The sequence below is a fragment of the Vulpes vulpes genome, chromosome 15 (assembly GCF_048418805.1).
Source record: "Vulpes vulpes isolate BD-2025 chromosome 15, VulVul3, whole genome shotgun sequence".
NCBI lineage: Eukaryota > Metazoa > Chordata > Mammalia > Carnivora > Canidae > Vulpes > Vulpes vulpes.
The window spans coordinates 76,757,391-76,783,619 of NC_132794.1; the positions used below are offsets into that span (position 1 = coordinate 76,757,391).

The 26,229-nt window shown below is 38.0% G+C and overlaps 1 protein-coding gene across 30 annotated transcripts in view; it reads left to right on the top strand.

The window, feature by feature from the left end:
- The window catches only part of SCAPER (S-phase cyclin A associated protein in the ER), a 420,028-nt gene that overhangs the window by 276,734 nt on the left and 117,065 nt on the right, over positions 1–26,229 (top strand). For all 30 annotated transcript variants that reach the window (XM_072739204.1, XM_072739209.1, XM_072739212.1 and 27 more), the window contains one exon: positions 15,951–16,074. In XM_072739204.1, the coding sequence (XP_072595305.1) occupies positions 15,951–16,074 (124 nt within the window). The remainder of the gene's footprint in view (positions 1–15,950; positions 16,075–26,229) is intronic.

Consider the following 26,229-nt stretch of genomic DNA (forward strand, 5'->3'; position numbering starts at 1 on the left):
CTTAGAGTCCTAGAAAATGAGATTGATTAAACTGTAAATATCATTAGGAGTGGTCTGCTGTGTTACCTTTGTGGAAAAGCCAGTCTGGTGTTCATAAAAGGAGCGCTTTGATGCGGCAAAACCGAGGATCTGCAAACCGAGATGCCTTGCCCCATGTGCTCTATAGCTTACTTCTGGTCTCTTGACTCACTTGTCTGTTCTTTTTGGGGCTCACTTACATTGCCTTCTTGGGTTTTTGTTTTGTTAGATTTCTTAAATCTTTGCCTTTCTCTTCGACTTGCAGCACAATCCAGACTTGACTGTGTTGTAGAACTTTCCTGTTAATCCAGGTTTCACATGACTTTCTCTCCTTATTATCCTCATCTCTCTTCTGGGTTTGTCATATTCACTCCGTGTTTGTTGTGTCCTTGTTTTTCTGGGTGTTGCAAATACTACCTGTTCTAAGCATTGCACCTATGCCTCTTCTCAGCAGCTCTGTCTTATGCCTTGTGATGCTTCCGTCAGTGGCCGTACCTGATTCAACCAAAAGTGGATATTTGACTCCAGCAGCCAATCTATAGACCAGCCAACAATATTGGACTTAAAACTCAGCCCAGAAAGTTTAACTGAGCCAGTTTAACCGAGCCAGTTAAGTTTCTCTCTCAGGAATTCGCAGTTGGAAAGTTGTACAAGTCCAACCCATTTTTTTCTACTGTATTTGAATTTGAAAAATCATGTGGAGTAACTTCTGGGATGGCCATTACCGGGCTCTGTTTAGCAGGGCTGAGAAAGGCCATTGGGGAAAAAAGGAAGAGAACAAAACTGCTTCAGGAGAGAGAAGGGAGATGGAAATGAGAGTGAGTCCAGTCTACAGAGGTGGCATTGTTCCTGCCCTCCTGAGGTCTCATAGTTCATATTCTCCTGGATTCATGAGAAGTTCCCAATAACCTTACAACAAATGCCTCTTTTTTACTTGAAATATTTTTAATGAATTTCTGTCTCTTCAAACCAAAAGAGCCTAATACTTTTAAATAAAAATATTAAAGATTTTTTAAAAGATTTATTTATTTGAGAGAAAGAGAGAGCACAGGGAGGAGGGACAGAGGGACAGTGAGAGAGAGAACCATGGAGCAGACTCTGCTGAGCCAGGAGCCCAACACAAGGCAGGGTCCTGGGACCCTGCATCGTGACCTGAGCCAAAATCAAGAGTCAGATGCTTAACTGAGCCACCCAGGTACCCCAATATTGAAGATTTTTTAAACTCTAGATTGGGATGAAAATACTTGACTGTGTTATAGAGCCTTCCTTGTGACCTCCCTGATTTTGTAAATCCTTTCATATCAAGAAAGAGTGAATGAATGGCCACAGTATGAAGTAGGAATAGAGAGAAAGCACACGCTACAAATTCTCTAGGGTATAGTTCTTTGTGAACATTAAATGTTTCTACAAGCTGGGACTGGCTGAACTTCCCTTTTCTCTGCTAACTGTAGTTCGGAGAATCTGTGTAGAAAACTCTGTAGATTAAACTTGCTGTAGCTGGCTGCTAAGGCAAAGACACTTAAGTAACTACTGCAGCGTGCAGAGCTTGTCTTCAGAATGAAAGATAAGAGAATCTATTATGTATTTTTCTTTAAGAACAAAGAACAGTAGTAATATTTTTAATAGCCCTCAAGAGTTAACGTTCTTGGTGACCCTTAGGTGCCAGATTGGTTACCTCATTATTAACTTCATAATTAGGACTAGTTTGAATCCCAGGAACATCGTCTTCTATTTACAAACAACTGAAAAGTGTATTTCTTTAGACCCTGTTCTCTCAGACTTGATCATAATGGGCCATAGTCCAACTTTATAATAAAAATAGATTTGTTCATGAGAAACTGAATCATTCTACTACTTATTTTCTGAAATTAGAAACCAGTTGCTTGTTTAGACGATGCGGCTACAGCGTTAGAAGGTGAGAAGATCGCCAGAGCAGCAATCCCTCCCCAACCCAAATCCTGGCAGCGGGATACAGCTCAGAGCATTAATCCTGCACTACAAGATAAAGCTTCATTATATTAATAAGAACTGAATACTGTGCCTTTAACGGCACAGTTTCAATTGCTGGGAAATAGATACAGCTTTTGTGAAAGATAAGTTGCCCTCTATTAAGTCATTTTATAGTATTTAACAGAAGGAATAAAAGCATTGGCTTATATCATTTCAGGGCAACCTTTTTTGTGATCGCAGTTATGTTTCTCTCAAGGAAACCAAGCACTAGCTCCTTTTTATCCAACATCTACTCCCTGAGCAGGGCATACTCAAGGACCTGATGCAAGCTTCAGAGCACTGCATCGTCTCTTATTCCCCCTCGCCCTCTCTCACCCAGTAATAAATGCAAGACTTCATTCTGGGCTTGCTGTTTGACCAAGATTTCATGTGTAGATGCTGGATTCATATTTTCTAATAAAATTAGCAGTTTTGAAATTTTTTTCATAGTCCAGTCTACATTAAGGCATTTACTTTCTATGAAGAAAGCTCTCAAGTAATATTTTGTCAAATCTTTTTGGTTATCTATCTCCTTAGGAAAATCTTTAACTGGACTATCATTGTTAAATCACTCCTGGGATATTACTCACAACTTCTCTGAGGCTCTCACTTGCTTGCCATTTTCTTTACAATACTACCTTCTCCTGGGAATTATTTTCACCAAGTCTAGCTATGGATTCAAAGATCAGGTTAATTGCCTTATTGAAAATCATAATACGTATAAATCTCTACATTGGCGTTTGAGTTAAGGTAAATACAAATCGCTCACCTTTTCAAATTGATGTATTCTGGCAAAGATGGTTGTAAAGTTAATTTCTATTAAGTGAATCCAATTTTCTTATTAACTTCCTTCATGAAGTCAACAATGAATTTCTATGGGCAAAGTGTCAGTGCAGTAAATAATCGATAGAGAGTTGTAGCCAAGTCCTTTGGTGTTTTAGACAGTGTAACACAGCAGTTTTGTTGAAAACAGCACTTTCAGAATTATCAGTTATGTAGCACTTTCCTAACTTTGCAACTCTCTTCTCTTGCCACCTTCTGGGGTTTGAATTCTTGAAAAACACCAGCATAGGATGGAGAATATATCATGTTTTGCAAATACATACCACAATATAACACATAAGTTATGTTAGGCTAAAATTTACTTCTGTAAACATATTCACTTTCCCACTCGGTTGATTTTTGGAACTCAAGCCAAAAATATCTGTATTTTGAATTTGAGAAAAGGGAATATAATGCACTAATGGACTAAACTCAACTGGAATTTAGTGTCAGAGCATTAGGGTTCAAATACCAGCTTTGCCAGCATTTGGTGGCAGCATTTGGTGAGACCTGTCTCTCAAGACCTTATTAGCTATAGTATTTTTCATCTGGAAAATGAAGGAAAGATTCCTCTCACAGGGTCATTGTGAGGATGAAATGCTAACATATATAAAGGGGCTTTGTGAATTGTCATGCTTTGACACGGGACACCAGTGGCATTTGGGGCATTTGTCCTCCCCACTGCAAGGTGTGTGGCATCCTTTGGCCCATTAAATAGAATTAAACACTCATTAGATACCTGTGTTCCCAGTTGTTTTCACAAACACATATGTCATGTCACATTTCTACCTTTCACTTAGGGGATTAATACAATCCTGATTGTAAACTATGTGCTGGGCAGTAGAATTGTGGAAATAAGTAAAACAGCATCCATATCCTTGGGAGGCTCACTTGTTAGGGGGTGAGCTAAACAGGGAAGGCTGTAATTTAGTACAATATGCCAAGTAAAACTATAGAAGTATGCGAAGTTCAGAAAGAGCACAAATGGAGTAATTAACTGCCAGAGGAGGGCACAGAGTCTTACCTGAAGGTTATAACATCTGAACTGGCTTTTATTTATTTTTTATTTTTTTAATGTTTTTTAATAAATTTATTTTTTATTGGTGTTCAATTTGCCAATGTACAGAATAACACCCAGTGCTCATCCCGTCAAGTGCCCACCTCAGTGCCCGTCACCCAGTCACCCTCACCCCCCGCCCACCTCCCCTTCCACCACCCCTAGTTTGTTTCCCAGAGTTAGGAGTCTTCCATGCTCTGTCTCCCTTTCTGATATTTCCCACTCATTTTTTTCCTTTCCCCTTTATTCCCTTTCACTATTTTTTATATTCCCCAAATGAATGAGAACATATAATGTTTGTCCTTCTCCAATTGACTTACTTCACTCAGCATAATACCCTCCAGGTCCATCCACGTCGAAGCAAATGGTGGGTATTTGTCATTTCTAATGGCTGAGTAATATTCCATGTATACATAAACCATATCTTCTCTATTCATCATCTTTCGATGGACACCGAGGCTCCTTCCACAGTTTGGCTATTGTGGACGTTGCTGCTATAAACGTCGGGGTGCAGGTGTCCCAGTGTTTCACTGCATCTGTATCTTTGGGTTAAATCCCCAGCAGTGCAATTGCTGGGTCATAGGGCACATCTATTTTTAACTCTTTGAGGAACCTCCACACAGTTTTCCAGAGTGGCTGCACCAGTTCACATTCCCACCAACAGTGCAGAGAAACAAAAGCAAAAATGAACTATTGGGACTTCATCAAGATAAGAAGCTTTTGCACAGTGAAGGATACCGTCAACAAAACTCAAAGACAACCTACAGAATGGGAGAAGATACTTGCAAATGACACATCAGATAAAGGGCTAGTTTCCAAGATCTATAAAGAACTTATTAAACTCAACAGCAAAGAAACAAACAATCCAGTCATGAAATGGGCAGAAGACATGAACAGACATTTCTCCAAAGAAGACCTAGACATGGCCAACAAGCGCATGAGGAAATGCTCCGCATCACTTGCCATCAGGGAAATACAAATCAAAACCACAGTGAGATACCACCTCACACCAATGAGAATGGGGAAAATTAACAAGGCAGGAAAGCACAAATGTTGGAGAGGATGTGGAAAAAGGGGAACCCTCCTGAACTGGCTTTTAAAAGAAAAGATTCAGAGTTTGCCAAGTTAACAAACTCTCCTGAGTTAGCAGAGAGCACAGCATGTGCAAGATCATGGAGGCCTGAAATAATAGGATGAGCTTAGGGAGCAGTAAACATTTGGTATTCCAACACAGATGTCCTAATATCATTGGAACAGTATCAGAGACATTTAGGTATGAGTGAATTGGGCAAATGACAATTCAGGGAAAAGTAAAAGTTACTTATTCCTTATTTATTTCACACCTGGGGGAGAAAAGTTGATGTCAGTCTTATCCACTCATCTATTATTGCTGTTGCTATCTTAACTTAAGCCCTATTGCTTGTACTGTTCTAACCAGACAAAAGAGGAATTCAGTCATTTAACACACCTCTACTGCCAGGTACTTGGCACTTTGTTTATTCTCATGGATAGAAGATGAGTGAGAGAGAGAACCTTACAAAGGAGTGCTCTGAACCCCTGCAAAACACTCAGCATTTTCAGAAATACAAGAGTAGTGAAACTGCCTTATAAGTGTATTAGACTTATTTAACAGAGTCTTTGGCATGTCTTCACCAATTTTATCACTTATATAAATGGAGAGACTGGGGCTTTAAAAAGACTGAATGATCGATCATCAGTTATCAGATTGGCAGCTAGGACTGAACATCTTTCTGGTATCTATTTTTCTGGTATCTATTTTTCTGGTATCTATTTTTTCACTACCATTTCTGGTAGTGAAACTGCCTTATAAGTGTATTAGACTTATTTAACAGAGTCTTTGGCATGTCTTCACCAATTTTATCACTTATATAAATGGAGAGACTGGGGCTTTAAAAAGACTGAATGATCGATCATCAGTTATCAGATTGGCAGCTAGGACTGAACATCTTTCTGGTATCTATTTTTCTATTCCTTATTGTGTCTGATATATGAACATTTAACTTTCACTATTTTAATAAAAATAAAGTACCATTTCATTGATATCTTATAGAAAGAGTATTGACCTTATTCCTGTGAGTTGCTAGAGCATTTATTTTTATTGTTACTTGTTTGTTTAGTTTTTGACTTCTGTTGGGGGAGAGCTTGTTTGACTCGTTTTGGACTTTTAGTTTAGGATTTGAGCAGCAATTTATTGGTGTAGGTGCAGGAAATGTTTGTGGAGTCCTTTTTCCACCTAGGGATCAAAGGAGGGACAGAGGAACTGATCTAATAGAAATTAGGAAAAATAAGCCAAAACCACTTACAGCTATTTGTATGTATAAGAGAAAATGCTCAGGGAAGATCTAGCAGTGAAGTCAAAAAAAAAAAAAATTCATTGTTACCTTTAATACCTTTTTCAGAACTTAAATCATGTGGCACACATGGAGTAACTGATACAGGTATGATGAAGCTGGAGGCCATGCACCACCTCATGTGTCCTCTACATCGTAGCCCTCAGTAAACGTTAATAAGAGGTATTTGCCAGTGTGGGTGAAATCTGGAACACAGCCCATTGCTAATAAACAATTCCTTATTTCTAAACAGGATTCTTTTAATATATGTCCAAATATCTATTTTTAGATCAAGGTTTACTAAAAATAAATTTCCCTAAGACATAAAAGTAAAAAATTGTTTTGCAAGCTAATTAGCCATAGTGATTGATAAATACTCTTCTCCATTTGACATATTGAGGCATTTTGTTTGTGTCTCAAAAGGCTGCACAGAGATGGTTACAGTTGACAGCTGTTGTAGCACTAATAAGATTAAAGTAAAGAAATTAGTTTTGTCGACTTTAATCTGCTGTTTAACACTGCAAACCACCTGGGGTCTTCTCCAGGGCCCGCATGTTTAATTGTGAATTTAAAATTACATAACCAGATCCTACTTACAAACATATCTGAAGACTTGCTAGTGGTAACTGTCTTGTTACTAGACAAGATAGAGTTTAACACTAGACCTTAGAATTAATGTTTTAATTTGATGCTCACCCTACATTTTTAAATGTATTATTCTAATCTTTGAAACATAACACCTTCTCAGCGGGAGGTTAATTTTAGGAAATGAAGAAAATTTAATTAGGTTCGTACTTAAGCTATATATGATTTTCCCATCTAAAAATAGAATATGTCCCTATGGAATAATTAAATTGCCAATTCTAGTACCAAATTGACCAATTAAAAAAAAAAGAAACCCTTGAGATAACACATCTAGTTGAAGATTTCTTATTCCTTGTTCTGGGCATCATTGTAATTAGGAAAATACTTTAATTTAAAAACTAATTTTGGTATTATCAAAATGTTATGTTGTAGAATGTGAGGTGAGAGGCAATAATCCTTTGTGATTATTACATTGAGTTTTAATCAAACTGAAGTGTAGGGTGCATATCATTTATATCCCCACAGTGAAGATCATTTGGTCAAGCAGCATTATTAGCATCCCTTGAAGAACCTCCCACCAGTCTTGAGCTGAGATTTGTTGTTCCTCAATGTTGGCTCCCTCACTGGCCCTGCCCACCCCAGGTGTTCTGGCATCAGACAGATGGAGCAAGAACAAGAAAGGTGGGGTGGGTTTAGACTAGTCTCCACAGCACCAGCTTTCCTCTTCATCCACGGTTCATGCTGATCCAAATGTCCCATTGTCCACTGCAGAAAAGAACTTTCCAAATTCTGTCACAAGTTTACCTTTCCTGTGATTCCAAGAATGTCAGAATTGAATAATCCACAGGTACGTTGGGCATCACCAGGTAGTGGAGTTCAGCTTGCCTGCCTGCTGCCTCCAGGATCAGCGCCTGGAAGAAGCTGGTGGTCATATTGAGGCATATGAGAACTCTATTCCTCATGGCTGTTGTTGACCACCTGGCGCTGCTTCACATAGGACCTCCCACCAGCCTCCGTCCTGCTGGTGACCTTGCAGGGCCCCCAGGGTCTGGTCAGACCCACGGCCACCACCCACAGGAAGCCTTCCCTGACCTGACCTCCAGCTGTGTCCCTCTGAGGGACTGCCCCTCAGCAGGAAGCTTCTGTGCCTTGTGGTTTCTCCAGGAGGCTAGAAACTCCCTCCAGGGTAGAAATTGACTTTTGCCATGTCCCTCATGCCCATCCCTGGATCAGGCAGGGAGGGGCGCGGCAATAAATACTACTGAAAGGAGAAAAGGGAAGAGGGGTGTGAGGAAATGACTATATTGTAGCTGATAATCTGCTAGTGTGGCTGATACAATGTGATCGGAGCTGAGGAATGCATACAGCAGATGCCAAAATATGTTTTAACTGTTTTTAGCAATTAGAATTAGTGGTGGTAATATTAATTTTGCTTTTCAGAAACTGTTGTGGGTTGTATCATAAAGTGAGTAATTATGGATATTTTAATTCTGTCATCCTTGATGCCTTTGAGGGCCAAGATTTTCAGTATCAAAGAAAAGTTAGAGAGCTGTTATATAAGAGTCTAAAGAAAAAAAATCCTTAAGTCCTGAATTTGAATCTGAAGTTTTATTATGCATTCATAAAATGTTTTGTCTAAGTAAGTGGCATGGTTCCTACCTCTACTCAATCCAATGACTGTTTAAAAAATAGTGGAAAAAAATAAAACAGTAGAAAGTGTAATTAGTGTGTTAATATATTCCACAGTTGTGTATTCTTATATATTCTGATTGAAACAAGAAAGACCTTCAGTAGGTAGCTCTGTGTTCGCCAACTAGTGCACATACTGTAATGGTTCTAGAGAAGCGCAGCTAGTCAAGGACCTTCTCCAGAGAAGGGGTGCCCGGGTGGCTCAGTCAGTTAAGTGTCTGCCTTCGGCTCAGATAATGATCCCAGGGTCCTGGGACCAAGCTCCACATTGGACTCCCTGCTCAGCGGGAGCCTGATTCTCCCCTTTAACCCACTTGTACTTTTGCTGTCTCTCTCTCTCTCTCTCTCTCTTCAATCAATCTTTTTGTTTTTTGTTTTTTTTTTAAAAAGGAACTTACCCAGAAGTAACTTAGAGTAGTTGAGTAATGGAATAGAGTTCTCAATGACAGGAGTTCTCAGTGAGACAGGAGTCTCTGTTTTCAGCCTCAGGAATTGGCACATGCAGCTCTCAGGTGGGCCACTCCTGCAAGGCCAGGCCTAGATCACAGGCTTCATCCTGTGGGCAACCACTCACTTGGTGGGACCAGTAAGGCATTAGAATTCTCACTGCACTTGGACCTCCCTAGTTTCAGATAACTCTTTTTAATACTTTTTAATAAAAGATATTATTTTAGGGGAGCCTGGGTGGCCCAGGCAGTTAAGCATCTGACTCTTGGTTTCAGCTCAGGTCATGATTTCAAGTAGGGTCATGAGATCAGGGCCCAGTCCGGCGCCACACACAGCACAGAGTCTGCTTGAGATTCTTTCCTCCCTCTCTGCTCCTTCCCTTGCTCATCCTCTCTAAATAAATAAATAAATACAGAAATAAATAAAATTATTTCTAAAAATTATTTTAGTTTGGAGATTTATAAAGACAAAGCATAATTTGAGAATGGCAATTTGTATAAACCATATACCATTTATTAAATGCTTAATGCAAACCAAATATGTTAGATAAATTACATATGGAGGCTCTGACTTTAGCATTAATTTCTCCCTTCCCTAAGGAACTGATACTGCCCCAGGTCTGTGTGTTCTAATTCGGTCTCAAGAATCTTCTTTCCTAAAACTAATTCTATATCATTTGCTAACCATCCTCTGTGTTTTGTGAGGACCTGTCACATTTCCACACTTACCACGTAAAGTGAATCCCTTTCTTATATGAAGGCAGAAAGAGTGATGAAAATCCTAGGCTTCTCTTTCCAGCTCTGTGGATGGGACTCTGGTACTTGCTGTGCCTACTTGGCATAGAATCTTGCTCTCCAGGAATTTAGAGTCATTCACCTCCCCTGAGAATATAACTACATATCATTTATTACATGCTTAATGCAAACCAAATGAATTTGATATGTTGTAATATGTACTGGGGCTCTGGTTTTAAAATGCCCATGGCAGTTTTTAAATTTCTGCTACCTTGATACGGGTTTAAGATGGTGGATTTTGGTGAACAGTATTTTCTGAAAAGTCTTAACCACTGCAAACTGCATAAGGATACAAAATATAGAGTAAACTATGTACTTCCTAAGTTATCAAGTCCTCTTAGGCTACAACCACCTGGGGCTTTTCTTGTTTAAACTGTTTCATAGTGTGTAGGTACTAAGCCTAATGTCTGAGTTGTTCTACACTTACTTTCTATTACTATCCTGCTTGTATGTAAATATGTTACTGTACTTAATTGCCAAAATACCCAGTTTTGTTATTCCTTTTCTGTCCTCTGTTTTTCAGAGGCAAACATTTTCAGTGAGAAGACTTACTTAAACAAGATGCATTTGTGTAGTCGTGATCATTTGGGCCCTTACCTCAGCCCAGCCACAGCGTACTTTTGACAAAATGGACAGTAAGATTTTAATGTCTTCTCAGAAGATACTTTTAAAATCTGGGGCTTTCTGTTTGATGTTAAAAAGTGCTTCTAGTCATTTGAGTCTTAAATTACAGGGAAAGCTGCTTGAGCAGACCACCCAGGCTGTGTTCAAAGAAGTGATCTTTCTAAGACAGGTGCTTTTCAAATAGAGGGGAAGTTTTTCCTGACCCTGAGATTTCTGCCCCCCCCCCCTTTTTTTCTCATCAGAATGTAGTTTCTTGTAGAAGTTTCTTTGGGGGTTTTGTGAGCAAAAGATTATATAGATGCACATTCCATGCTTTACCAGTAAATGCATTTTCTTTAAAGTAAAGAGAGCATTAGGACAAAATCTTATGCCTTGTGTTTTTTATAGGTATATTTATTGATGTTCCACAAATGATTGTAGACAAGTTGTGTTTATTGGACAAAACAGAAAAATAGAAATTAAAAATCAAAGTTGTAAAAATTATAGATCAAAACAAAAGGGAAAAGTAGGATATAATTATAAAACTATAAGGTTTCACATGTCACTCTAAATGCAGTATCCTCATTTTTTCATGTCTTCGAGGATCTACAATTATATTTATTAATCCTACTATAAAACTACAATACACAAAACCGTGTAATATGGCACAATGCTTAACAAAATTATCAATTACAGTAGGAAACCAGGGAATATATAATATATTTATAGTTATGATAAAGTTCAAACCAGTAGAGAAAAGGTGACCTTTAAAGGGGGGTGGTAAATTTAGGCTTCTGGCTCCCACCACATGCCAGAATCAATTCTAAATGAATTTTTAGTGAATTATAAAACTATAAAATTACTTACACACAGTGATAATCCAAGAAAAAATAAATACAAAGGGCTGGATACAAATGTATAGTTACCATATCTCATAGTGAAGAAGAACTTTTTAAACGATCAAAGGATGGGAAGGAAAAATAAAACCACAAAGAAAAAAATTGTTAGGCTACATAAAATTGTTTCACTTCAATACATAAAAAAATTCTGTCAAAATAACATGAACAAAAGGAAAGACAGCAGATAAACTGGAAAAAATACTAACAACATTATTAATCTTTTACTATATTTATGAGAGAACCCTCATTAAGAAAAACCTGAAAACCTCCAGTAAAAAACTTTTAGGGGACAAGAATAATTAACAGAAAGATAAGTTGGATGGCCTGTGTTTTCTAAATCCTACAATATATTCAATAGCCTATCAATTAATATCCTTTCTGTTTAAGTCAACCAGAACTTTCTTCCTGTAGTTTGCAACTAAAAGATCTATTAAAACAGAATTATTTGTAACATTGAAGGTTAACACAAAAATAATGAGGGATTGATTGGGAAACAAATGTTATATCCATTGTATAACCCCATTCACCCTTTTAAAATTGTGCAGTATTTCTCAGTATAAGTATTTTAATCAGAAAGGGGATTTAAAATAAGATATGAGATGCTTAACAAAATTGTTGGAAGTGATTGTAGACCACTGGGTTGACTCCAAAACACTACGAACCATATCCACTGGGGGCACTGCTCCTTCTGAGGTCAACATACTTTGGGAAGGAAATAACTTAATGCCATGCATAACTGTCTCTCACACCCAGAAACCACAGAATGGATAGAGATCAGAGATTAGGAAATCAAATAGAGTAGCACAAGCCCACTGGTTCTTGACACCCAGAAGCTGGAAAATGGAACCTGGAATGCTGCTGCAGGAAAGCCTTATATTTCCAAGTCTTGCTTAATAGCAACTACATCCAAGAGCCACAGGAAGATGGCCTCGACCCCGTTCAACCTCCAAATCTTGTAGGATAATATTTGTATAGGGGAAAAAAACCTCTTCAGTATGCGTAGATTATGTCTGGAAGGATACGTAAGCTAGTGACCACGGTGATTTCTAAGATCGGAGATTGAGTGGCTGAGGGACATAAGGAAGAGGGCGGTGCTTCTCACCTAATACCCTTTTTGTGCATATTGTACCATGGTTGTCATTCCTAGTCAGAAAGTTACCAAGGTAACTTAATTATATCAAAATTATATCAAAAATCATATCAAAATTATATTCCCATCAAGTTTTTACTGCACTTGATGGGAACACACCCTCAGGTCTCTGAAGAACCCTTCAGGGCTTTTTGAGGTGAGGCAACAGAGTCAGCTTTGGGTTCCCCACTTCTGCTTCAGTCAGAGGAGCTCTGACTTTATCAGTTCTGTGGTTTAAGTATCTGAGTAAAATTTTGTAAGGTTTTTTATTGAAGTAATCTCTACACTTAATATGGGGCTCAAATTCACTACCCTGAGGTCTTCTGCTTCTCTGACTGAGCCAGCCAGGTACCCCAAGATTTTATATAAGCTTTTAACCTTCTGAGTGAGAAAGCATTCCGTTGCTTTTTTAAAAAACTGAAAACCATTATTAAGGAATATTAAATGTCATGGAGAAATATTCATTATGTATTTGTCAAATAAATGTACATTTACAAGAATAGAGAGGGAAAAAGACTTGAAGTACAAATACCAAATTATTTCTTGATAGTTTTTTTACTATTTCTTTGTCCTTGTCTTTCTCAAATTTATTTCAATTATTTTAAAAATCATTTTTATAGGGGACACCTGTCTAGCTCAGTCGGTAGAGCATGTGACTCTTGATCTCAGAGTCATGAGTTCAAGCCCCATATTGGGTATAAAATCTATTTTTTTTAACTAAAGTAAATAAAAATTATTTTTATAATCATAAATACAAATTACTTTTTAAAACGAAAAGCAGTATTTCGGAAAATCTGTATTATCTGATAAATGGTGCTGATTTGCATTTGTGAAGCACTTGCTAATGAGAGCTTCCAAACAATGTATTTCATATGGGCCGAAGTTTTTCAGTACAGTCTCAGGTATTGAGTGAAGCTGACAGAGTTGAGCCTTCTCCTGGTGCTCTGCAGCCTAGAATCCTCTCATTATTGATGGCAGTGTACCATGAAAACATTCAGTAAACAAGGTACTTCATGATCCTGGAAATAATAGCTCTTACAGCATGCCTTAATTTGATTCAACTTATTAACATCTTGTTGGTGCCTTATTCATAACAAGAATAATAAGATTAATAAACCGAATGAAGCCTATCACTTCTTTTTAACCATGTGCCAGGCACTTTCCCAAGTACTTGACAACTATTAACTCATTTAATCTTCATGATACCTATGTGAAGTCTAGGTATCGTTATCCTGGTTTTATAGGTGAAAAGATGGATGCTAAGATGTTAATTTAGTGACTTTCTAAAATCTCAAATGGCAGAACTGGGATTTTAACCTAGATGTATCTTACTCTGATGTCTCTGCTCTTAACCAATATACTCTTAAGCCCAGGGTTTAGGAACCTAACGGTTATATGAAGCAAGGTCCAACTCTGTCAGACAAACAGATGATTACAAGCACAACAGGGGCTCTCCCACATGGGGACAGAGAGCTTGGCTGTTTCGTCCACCTAGCAATGCCTGGAAATCATAGGCACTTAGGTATTTGTTGGGTGAGTGAATACTCACGTGGTGGTCCTTCAACCTGTGGTTCTTAACTTTGCACGTCAGAGTTACCCCCTAGAGCTTTTGAAACATGCAGATGTATAGAGTTCCTCCAGCTGGCATCTCCAGCGGAGAAACTCAGGCAAGTATGTTTTTAAAAATCTATAGGTGATTCCAATGCTCAAAATTAGAGCCCCTACTCTAGAGCAGTGGTGCTCTGACTTGAAGATGCATCTGAATCACCTGGAGAATGTTAAAACGCATATTGCTGGTCTCTACCCCCAGTTTCTAGTTAATATGTCTGGGATGGAGCCTGGAAATTTGCATTTCAAAGAAGCTCCCAGATGATATTGATGCTTCAGGTCCTGTAGGAGCACTGTCCTCCAGGATTGGTGTTGATGGACTACATCAAAACATTTCTACACAGGACCTAAGCAGGAGAGTTAGGCCAGAATCCACATTGATTGTTCAGGCAATATAGGCTTTAAATAGTGTTCGAAGTACCCAGAAGAGTGCCCATTGGGTTTATGGCTCCAAAGGTTTCTTTGAACAATGGCATATAAATTTGTTTTATCCCTCAAAAAGAACATTTCTTTGATCATTTTGACCTTAGACTGTTGTACTCTCAGGGTTTTCCTCTGCTGAGGCACTCTGAATCCATGTCTACACAGCCTCCAAGCAGGTAGGGTGCTCACTCAGAACTCTGCAGTTCTTATCTCACAGAGAAAGCCTCTAGTTTCTCCTCAGGTGTCCTTCATCTGTCATCTGTCTTTATCTTGGACCAGGAGATCTGGGAAGAGGAGCTTTGACAGACCCTTTGCAGGGCGGGGACGGGGGCTATTATTCAAAGTTCTAGGCCTTGGAGTTCCTGGGTGATAGATATCTAATCTTAGATTATTTTGGATGTCCCAGTTGGTTGAGTGTCTACCTTTGGCTCAGGTCATGATCTCAGGGTCCTGGGATTGAGTCCTTCGTCAGGCTCAGTGAGGAGCCTGCTCCTTCTCCTTCTGCTTCTCCCCTTCCCCTGCTCTTGTTCTCTCTTTCTCTCTCTCTCTCTCTCTCAAATAAATAAATAAAATATTAAAAAAGACATTATCAACTGATGAATGGATAAAGAAGATATGGTATGTATATATGTATGTATACACACAGTGGAATATTACACAGCCATCAAAATGAAATCTTTCCATTTGCAACAACATGATGGAGCTAGAGTATATTATGCTAAGTGAAATAAGTCAGAGAAAGACAAATGCCATATGATCTCACTCATATGGGAAGGGGTGGGAAAGAAAGAGGGAAACGAACTGTAAGAGACTCCTAACCATAGAGAACAAAATGAAGGTTTGTAGAGGGAAGTAGATGGGGAATGAGCTAGATGGGTGGTGGGTGTTAAAGAGGACACTTGTTGTGGGGAACCTGGGTCGCTCAGTCAGTTGAGCATCTGACTCTTGATTTCAGCTTGGGTCATGATCTTGAGGTCATGGGATTGAGCCCATGCCAGTCTCTTCCCTTAGCAGAGAGTCTGCTAGAAATTCTCTCTCCGCTTCTCTCTATGCACCTCCCCTGTCCCACACACGTGCATACACGATGTCTCTCTCAAATAAATCTTAAAAAAATAAAAGAAGTCATTTGTTGTGATGAGTACTCGGTGTTATACTTCAGTATTGAATCACTGAATTCTCCAGAAACCAATACTGCACTATATGTTAACTAAGTAAAATTTAAGTTAAAAAAGAAAATTTTTTAAATAGGCGTTATCAGATAGACTATTAATTAAATACATTTCCATTATCTGCTGTGTAACTAAGAAATTAGTCAGAGGCAAGTATTAGATACTAACAATCAATGGGCTTTGGATAAAAAAAAAGTGTAAGCTTTTATATCTAGCTGATGGGCCTTGTACCTAATAATTGGCTTGTTTTTTCAGAGTGATTTCTATCCTGTGCCTGTTGCTTTTGTACCATTCATTTTATGTATTTTAAATTGTTTAGAGAAGAGTTGTTCAAGTTTTACAAATGGTGTTTCTCTCCTTCTATTAGGTGTCTCTGCAATGCAATCAATGTTTACAACCTCACCTGCAATAACTGCTCAGAAAATTGCACCGATGTTCTGTTTAGTAACAAGATTACCTTCTTAATGGACCTCCTGATACACCAGTTGACGGTATGCAATATTACTGCTTTGAGTTAGAAGCAGTTACGGTTTGGGAAATATTGCCTGTGGGGAAAACTAAAAGAATTCAGCTTATTTACCCTCCAGATGTAAATAAAGTGAAGATGATGAGGAGAGTGAACTAGAGACTGACAAAGAGACCTCTTAATTTGAAAATCTCATATTAGAGTCTCCTAAGTTCCAATATTTAACAGATAATATACTTGTAACACTTGCCAACTACCGGGGCTTTGGAGTCAGCTGGACTCCATGCCAAACCTCTGAGCCCACAGGAATGAGTGCTATAGAACAGAAGAAAGCTTAGGAAAGCCTCAAAACCTCTCTTGCCAACTCAGTTAAAAGGGTCAGTTTATAAAGGGTTTTTTGGTGGCCCTTGATATATATTTTTTTGAAGCAAGAAATTCCTCTGTCAAGAGGGGCAAACCTGTTATACTTTTGAAATGGAAACAAGCAGCCAATTGTAGCCTTAAATTTTGCTTCAGTTCACAGATGTTGGAAGAGTTCAGCTCAGTGTAATATCTAAAGGTTTAGGTCTGTCAACCGCAGCCTCCAGAACACAACCCTGAGGCCAGAAGTTTCCTGGTGAAGTTTCTGAGCCCCTGAGGTATTGGCACAAAATCTCTCTCAAGCTGCAAGTTTACAACACAGGAGATTTATTTTTCAGAACCGATTTACTTTTACTCCACACACAGTTCTAATGCCTCTTTCTAAACCACATGCCTTTTTCTGTCTTTCCTCCTCCATCTGGCTAATTTCTGTACATTCTACAGACCCTACCCGAAACATGGCATCTTTGTCATGAAACCTTCCCCAACCTGACTCTCCTCAAGTCCAGGTTAGGAATTTTTTATGTGCTCTTAGCCTCTTTCAAAGAATTGATCACATTGAATTGACTATTTACCTGACCATTTCCCCACTAGCCATAAAATCAACAAGGATAGGAGGTAAATGATCACCCTCTCCAGGATCGTAACACAGTGCCTGGTACTTGGTAGATTTAGTACATCGTTGATGAATATATGACAGAAAAATGGATCCCCCCATGTCTCAAGCTGAGAATCAGAAAGGGAATGAGGAGGCCCTTCCAGGCGGGCATACTGATGTTGGGAGGGGTCGACAGTGAGAGAGAACAGAGGCACAGACCTGGAACTGTTGACAGAATACAGCAGTGGCTATTTACCATGATGACATTGAGTCATCACTTTAGGGCCAAATTATTTTTTGTTTTATCCATAAAAGAAGGCATTAAAGTATGGGTAAGACATTTTAGCACACAATTCTACTCAAAACAGCTGAAGGGCAGGAACAAGGAGAAAAGCCTTAGCCTTTGTTGTATGGTCACATATTCCAGACATTTTAATATATATTGCCTCATTTAATTTTTTTAAACATAAAGTCAGGATTTTACCAACAAGGAAACTTGAGTCCCAGAGATAGTGGCTTGCCCAAGACTACATAAATAGAAAGTCACAGAGCTAAGAGTCAAGCCTAGGTCTCTCAAACCCAAATTGAGAGACATTCTACACAGTAACTGCTACTTTTCAAAAGTGTCAGTGTTGTGAAAGACAAAGGAAGAGTGGAGAAGTGTCAAGATCGGAGGACATTCTGACAAGTAAATGAAATGTGGGATCCTATACCAGGAAAAGAACATTAGTGAGAAAACTGGGAAATTCAAATAGTCTATAAAATAGTTAATTTTACCAACTCAATGTTAATTTCCTGCTTTCAATAATTATAGTATGGTTTTGTAATTTGTTAACAGTAGGGGGGGTGCTGGGCAAAAAGAACTCCACTATTTTTGAAACATATCTCTTACTTTAAAATTATTTTAGGGATCCCTGGGTGGCGCAGCGGTTTGGCGCCTGCCTTTGGCCCAGGGCGCGATCCTGGAGACCCGGGATCGAATCCCACGTCGGGCTCCCGGTGCATGGAGCCTGCTTCTCCCTCTGCCTGTGTCTCTGCCTCTCTCTCTCTCTCTCTCTCTCTCTCTCTCTCTCTCTGTGACTATCATAAATAAATAAAAAATACCTTAAAAAAATTTAAAATTATTTTAAAATAAGAAGTGAAAATTTAAAAAAAAATGTTCCATGGATCATCTGGATGAGTTTATTCTGTGAAATTTATTCTATATTGATAATGGAAGAAGAAATATTAATACACTTTGAACAGGACAGGTAACAAAAAAAGATGGCCTTTGAAATGTGAAGGGATGAGTAAGAAGATTTACAGACAGGATCTTCTGTCCTAGCTCTTCAGTCTTTTCTATTCAAAACCTATTCTTCCGCCTCTCTCTGTGTCTCTCATGAATGAACAAATAAAATCTTTAACAGTAAAAAAAAAAAAAAAAACAAAACTATTCTTATTAAGAGATATCACATGAGGTACCTAACTCTTCTCTCACTTAATAATTGCTTACTATGTCCACTTCCAGAGAAGCATGGGATATAATCCCCACCATCTGGGAAATTCCGTTTTAGGAGTGGGAACAGATATGCAGATTGCACGTAGTAAACAGTGTGATGGCAGCCTGTAACAGACTACAGTGGGAGCACAGAGGAAGGCGTTTTATAGCCTGGGACATCACAAAGGAGGGGATTTGAGCTAGGCCTTAGCTCCTCATAGTAGCTGTCATTTACTAAGTGCCTACCATGCGCCAGGAGCTTGTAAGTAGCTTGATCCTCTCCCTCTCCTTTGAAAGCCTGAGTTTCCTTTAAGTAATATTCTCTTGCTTGTGACCTCATGGTTTCTTGATACTCAGAATTTTAGCACATTCTGTGTTTATTTTTGCTCCATTCTGAACCATAATCCTAGGACATTTGTTTACCAAGCACACTTTATTCCTCCTTTCCTTATACATGCACTTCCTGGTTTATAGAGTTCCTTTAGACTTCTTATTCTGTAGCTGTCAATTCTAATACTGCTGTGACTAAGTTTGTGACACTTGAGAAAGAGAATTGTTTCCTAATTTGGGGAGACAGAGGATAGAGATGGCTAAGATGGTGATTTTTATGTCTCTTGAAATCACTTGAATTCTTTTTCTTTCTTTCTTTTTTTTTTTTTTTTTTTTGATAAGTGGTTTGATATCCATGTAACCAGAATATGGACCACTAATTTGCATACCCTATAAGCAATGATAGAAGTTAGTCATTAACACATTTTCCAGAAGGATAAGAAGGAAGCATAAAAGAAGCTAATGAATTGAGATCTGATGGGATTTGTAAGACACCTAATAATGAGGCACTTAAACCTTTTTGGTTCTTTAGCAAACTGAAATTGTGTAGATTTTTTTTTTTTTTTTTTTGGTTTAGCTGCATAGACTTTGTTTTAGCACTCTACATGTGCAACGTACTGTATAGATGCCAGGATCACAGAGGTAATTGGACACAGTTCCTTCACTCTAGAAGCCCAGTTAAGGAAGAACTTGCACACACAAATACTAGAGAAAAGCCATGAGAAATTCTGTGGTGTACTGAGAGCTACAGAGCCTAAGCACCCAAGAAGAGAACCTGGCACATAAGAGGTTCTCCTTAAATATTTAATGAATGAATTCTAACTGGGAGCATTAGAGAGGTTTTGGGAAGATTTTAATATGCCTTGAGGAAGGGTAGAAATTCTACAATTCTGAGTTATGATTTTTATAAAAGATAAATTAGCACAGTTGACACTATAAAGTATAATTTGTAGTAGAGATTCAAAGTAGGATTTTTAGGATGAGCTCTTGGGGAATTTATTTGGAGCCTTGTAAGAACAATACATTTAGACAGGCATGATCCAGAATGAAGTCTCACATAGATGTATTATCTTCCAAGAAGCATGAAAGTTTCTAAATATGTTAAAGCAGATTAACTTCTGTCATTCTAGAAGCATGGTTAAGCATCTTTTCTGAGCCTAACTCTTTCCAGTGAATGGAACAGTGGGTCTCAAGCTTTGAAATGCCTCCTTGAGAAGAACAGATATGCACATTGGAAGGAAATAAAAAGACCAGTGAAAAGAGCAAAATGGCAGAACAGGAAGTCCCAGCCCTCATTCCCCCACAGAGATACCACCTTAACAGTATATATACCAAAATACCATTATGAGAGTTCCAGAAGACAGTTAAGATGTTAAAGTACCCCAGGCGATCTCAAAGCCAAGAATAGCCACATTGAAATGAGTAAGAAGAACTGTTTCATTTTAGTTGTGTTCACCCCCTTCCCCAGGCCAGCATAGCTCAGTCCTGCCAGACAATACCCCAGCTCATGGGTTCTTCTTTAGGAAGAAGAGAGGAGTAGCATGAGTCTGACCTCCTGGATTTTTGGAGGGCTTCCCAAGGGGGGTACCTGTTTCACCTTACTCAGAGCTCTGATAGGGAACAGGGATACTTTGGGTGCCTAGTAGCCCCTGATAACAGAGAGAGCAGGGCAGCTTGCTGCTATAGAACCAGAGAATTTACAGTGTTGCAGACAGACACCAGAGGGAGCAAGAGATTATGATGTCCTGAAAAAGAAACTAAAAAAAAACAACAAAACTCTCTAATTGAGAGATTGTACACACAGGTCTAGAGAAAGGTACACATCACCCACAGAAAGGTTTCAGAAGCCTCCAAATTTCCTAGCCAAGATATTGGTGTCTTCCTTCTTACAAAGCCAGAATGTAAAGTCTAGAAGAGGTACTTTTTTTTTTTTTTTTCAAATGTGCAGATCCTAACACAAAGATATAAGACTCACAAAGAAACAGGGCAACATGGCCCATACAAAGGAACTAGATAAAGCTCTGGAAACCAATCTTAAAGAAACAAGTATATGAATTAACTGCAAAGAATTAAAACTAATTATAAAGATGTTCAATGAGCTCAAGAAAATGATGCATGAACAAAATGAAAATAAAGAGAAAATACTTTTTAAAAACAAGTTTTAGAGCTGAAGAATACAATAATTGAACTGAAAAGTTAGGTGGGGGAGTTCAAGAGCAGGCTTGATCGAATAGAAGAAAGAATGTGTGAACTCAAAGACAAGTCATCTGAAATTATGCAGTCAAAGGAACAAAAAGGAAAAGGAATGAAAAAAGCCTAAAGGATGTATGCAGTACCATCAGTTAGACCAATATACACGGGTACTCCCAAAAGAAAAAAGTAGAATGGGGAGGAAAGTTTATTTAAAGAAATAATAGCTAAAAATTTCCCAGTCTGGGGAAGGAGATGGATATCCAGATTCAAAAAGCCCCACAGACTCCCAACTATAATGAACACAAAGAAATCCACACTGAAACATTATAATCAACTTTTTCAAAAGTCAGAGACAAAGAATTTTGAAAGCAGCAAGAAGAAAGTGACTTGTCATATATAAGGGAACCCTCATAAAATTAATGATTTCTCACCAGAAACCCTACAGGCCAAAAGAAGTAGCAAGATATACTCAAAATGCTAAAAGAAAAATATGCCAACCAAGAAAACTACATCCAATAAGATTATCCTTCAAGAATGAAGAAGTAAAAACTTAACCAGATAAACAAAACCTAAGGGAATGCATCACCACTAGACCTGCCTTTCAAGAAATTCTGAAATGAGGAGTACCTGGCTGGCTCAATCCATCGAGCATGGCAACTCTTGATCCTTGCCTTGAGTTTGAGCCCCACATTGGGTGTAGAGGTTACTTAAAAAACAAAATCTTGGGACACCTGTGTGGCTCAGCAGTTTAACGCCTGCCTTCAGCCCAGGGTGTGATCCTGGAGTCCTGGGATCAGGTCCCATGTGGGGCTCCCTGCATGGAGCCTGCTTCTCCTCCCTCTACCTGTGTCTCTGCCTCTTTCTCTCTGTGTCTCTCATGAATAAAATAAATCTTTTAAAAAAATCTTTTAAAAAAAAGTTTTTAAGAAGAAGAAATTCTAAAATGAGTCCTTCAGGTAGAAACAAAAAGATGCTAAACAGCATTACAAAAGCATATTAAAGTACAATTGATCCTTGAACAACACGGGTTTGAACTTCATGGGTACACTTATATGTGGATTTTTTAAATAAACATACGTACTGTAAATGTATTTTCTTTCCCTTAAAATTTTCTTAATAACATATTCTTCTCTCTAGCTTACTTCATTGTAGGAATATAGTATATAATGCATATGACATACAAAATATGTGTTAATCAACTGTTTATGTTATTGGTAAGCCTTCCACTCAACAGAAGGCTCTTAGTGGTTACGTTTTGGGGGAATCAAAAGTTGTATTTGGATTTTCGACTGTACATAGGGTTGGCATCCCTATTCATCATGTTATTCAAAGGTCAGCTGTGTAAAGCTTGCTGGCAAATATATAGACTAATACAGTATGTTGTCATACTGTAACAAAGCTGTAAATCATTTTAATTCTGACAGAATTATAGTATAGAAATTTTCTAGTAAAACGTATATATTTCTATATAAAAATGTAGAAATAACTGTAACTGTAAAAATATATTCATGAGTATCTAATATAAAGATATGTGTTTTGTGGGGCACCTAGGTAGCTCAGCCAGTTAAGCATCCAGCTCTTGATCTCAAGTCGGATCTTGATCTCAGGGTTGTGAGTTCAAGACATGCATTGGGCTCCATGCATTAAAAAAGTGTATTTGGTGAACAGAATGTTAGGAGGAGAGGTAAAAGGATAGTATATTTGTTTGCATTTGAAGTTATTAGCTTAAAATGGATTATTATAACTATGTTATATGTAAGCCTACTGGTAACCATAAAGAAAATATCTATAGAAGATACACAGAAGAAAATGAGAATGGAATCAAAGCATGTTACTACAAAACAATCAGCACAAAGGAAGACATCAGGAATAGAATGAGGGACCAGGAACTACAAGACAGAAAATAATTAACAAAATGGAAATAGTAAGCCCTTCTCTACCAATAATTACTATAAATGTAAGTGGGTTAAACTCCCCAATAAAAAGACATACAGAGGCTGAATGGATCAAGATCCAACTATATACTGTCTACTCAAATAGACTCAAGAGACTCACTTTAGGTTTAAGGGCCATGTAAGATGAAGGTGAAAGAATTGAAAAAGATATTCCATGCAAATGATAACCAAAAGAGAGCAGAGTGGCTATGCTTCTATAAGACTAAATAGTCTTAAAGTGAAAAACTCTTAGAAGACAAAGTACAATTTTCAGTGTTCCAGGAAGATAAAACAATTTGCAAGTACATAGACACCCATCAGGACACCCAAGTACTAAAAGCAAACATTGAAAGATTTGAAGAGAGAAAAAGACAGCAACACAATAAAAGTAGGGGATTTCAATACCCAAATTTGAATAATGGAAAAACATCCAGAAAGAAAACTAATTAGGGAAACAGATGCCCTTAAACATCACTGCAGACCAAATAGACCTTACACGTATGTAAAAGCTATTCCACTCAACAGCAGCAAAATACACATTTTTCTCAAGCACATATGGAATGTTCGCCAGTGTAGATCATGTGTTAGTTCACAAACAAGTCAACAAATCTAAGAATAAGATATACCACATCTTTATTCATTCATCTGTCTGTCATTGAACACTCGGACCACTTCCACAGTTTGGTTACTGTGCAAATACTGCTGCAGTAAACATAGGGGTGCGTGTATCTCTTTTTATTAGTGTTTTCATATTCTTTGGGTGAATACCCAGCAGAGGATAATAAGATAATTCTTTTCTTAATTTTTTGAGGAACCTTTGTACTGTTTTCCACAGTGGCTGCACCAGTTAGCATTCCCACCGACAATGCAGTAGGGTTCCTTTTTATCTCATCCTCACCAATGTTTATTGTTTCTTGTTTTTTATTTTAGTATTCTGACAGGTGTAAGGTAATATCTCATTGTGGTTTTGATTTGCATTTCCCTGATGATTAGTGATGTGGAGAATCTTTTCATGTGTAACTGTTGGCTATCTGGATGTCTTCTTTGGAGAAATGTCTGTTGTCTTCTCATTTTTTAATTGGATTATTTGTTTTTGGAGTGTTAAGTTCTATAAATTCTTTATATATTTCAGATACCAACCCTGTGTCAGATATTTCCTTTGCAAATATCTTCTCCCATTCAGTTTTGTTGAGTGTTTCCTTTTCTGTGCAGAAACTTTTAAATTTTTTGCTTCTTTTGCCTCAGGAACATATCTAGAAAAACGTTGCTCTGGCTGATGTCACATAGGTTACTGCCTGTGTCGTCCTCTAGGATTTTTATGGTTTCAGGTCTCATATTTAGGTCTTTAATCCACTTTGAGTTTATTTTTTAGTATGGTAGAAGAAATTCATCCAGTTTTATTCTTTTGCATGTAACTGTCCAGTTTTCCCAACACCATTTGTTGGAGAGTCTTTCTTTTTCCCATTGCATATTCTTGCTTCTTCTGTTGAAATTGAATTGACCATTTAGTTGTAGATTTATTTCTGGGCTCTCAATTCCATTCCATTGATCTGTGTATCTATTTTTGTGCCAATTCTATACTGTTCTGATTACTATAGTGTGATAGTGTATCTTGAAATCTGGGATTGTGCTACCTCCAGTTTTGTTCTTTTTAAAGATTTCTTTGGCTATTTGTGGATTTTTGTGATTCCATACATATTTTAGGATTATTTGCTCTAGTTCTGTGGAAAATGCTGTTGGTATTTTGATAGGAATTACATGATGTCTGTAGAGTGCTTTGAGTAACATGGACACCTTAACAGTATTTATTCTCCCAATCCGTGAACACCTTTCCATTTGTGTCATCTTCAGTTTCTTTCATCATGTTTCATACTTTCCAGAGTAGAGCTTTTTCAATTCCCTGATAAAGTTTATTTGACAATTTCTTAAAATAAGACAACAATGAAGTTTGCCACGTTTATTGACTCTTCCTTTCACAAGTGATTTTTCTGTTACATGTGATACAATTTGATAGCATGTTACCCACAGTGCAACTTCTGTCAGTATTGGAGTCCACCCTCTCAAATCTTGCCACTGCTTTATCAATTAACTTTACATAATATTCTTAATCCTTTTTTTGTCATTTCAACAATCTTTATAGCATCTTCATCAGAGTCCATATCAAGAAACCACTTTCTTTGCTCATCTTTAAGAACTGACAACTCATCCATTAAAGTTTTGTCATGAGATTGCAGCATTTCAGTCCCAGCATCAGGCTCCACTTCTAATTCTAATTCTCTTGCTGTTTCCATCACAGCTGTAGTTACTTCCTCATCTGGAACCCCTCAAAGTCCTCATGAAGATTGGAACTTAACTTCTTCCAGATTCCTGCTAATGTTGGTATTTTGACTTCTTCCCATGAATCACAAATATTCTTAATGGCATCTAGAATGGTGAATCCTTTCCAGAAGGTTTTCAATTTGCTTTGTCCAGATCCATCAGAAGAATCACCACCTGTGGCAACTACAGTCTTAGAAATGTATTTCTTGAGTAATAGGACTTGAAATTCACAGTGACTCCTTGATCAGTGAGATGGATATTTTGTTAGTAGGCATGAAAACAACATTTATTTCATTGTACATCTCCATCAGAACTCTTGGGTGACCAGATGCATTGTCAGTAAGCAATAATATTTTGAAAGAAATCTTTTTTTCTAGGAGCACCTGGGTAGCTCAATGGTTGAGCATCTGCCTTCCACGCAGGTCGTGATCCTAGGGTCCTAGATCAAGTCCCACATCAGGCACTCTGCATGGAGCCTGCTTTTCCCTCTACCTGTGTCTCTGCCTCTCTGTGTGTCTCTCATGAAAAAATAAAATTTTAAAAAAATAAATCTTTTTTTCTAAGCAAGCAGGTATTCACAATAGACTTAAAATATTCAGTAAACCAGGTTCAGAAATAAATGTGCTGTCATCTAGGCTTTGTTGTTCCATTTATAGAGCAGAGGTACAGTAGATTTAGCATAATTCTTAAGAGCCCTAGGATTTTCAGAATGGTGAATAAGCATTGGATTCAGCTTACGGTAACCAGCCGTATGAGCTCCTAACAAGAGTCTACTGCCCTTTGAAGCTTTGAAACCATTCATGGATTTCTCCTCTCTAGCTATGAAAAGTCCTAGATGGCATCTTCTTCCAATATAAAGCAGTTTAATTTACATTGAGAAAACCTGTTGTTTCATGTAGCCACCTTTATTTATTATTTTAACTAGATTTTCTGAATAACTTGCTGTAGCTTCTATATCAACACTTCCTG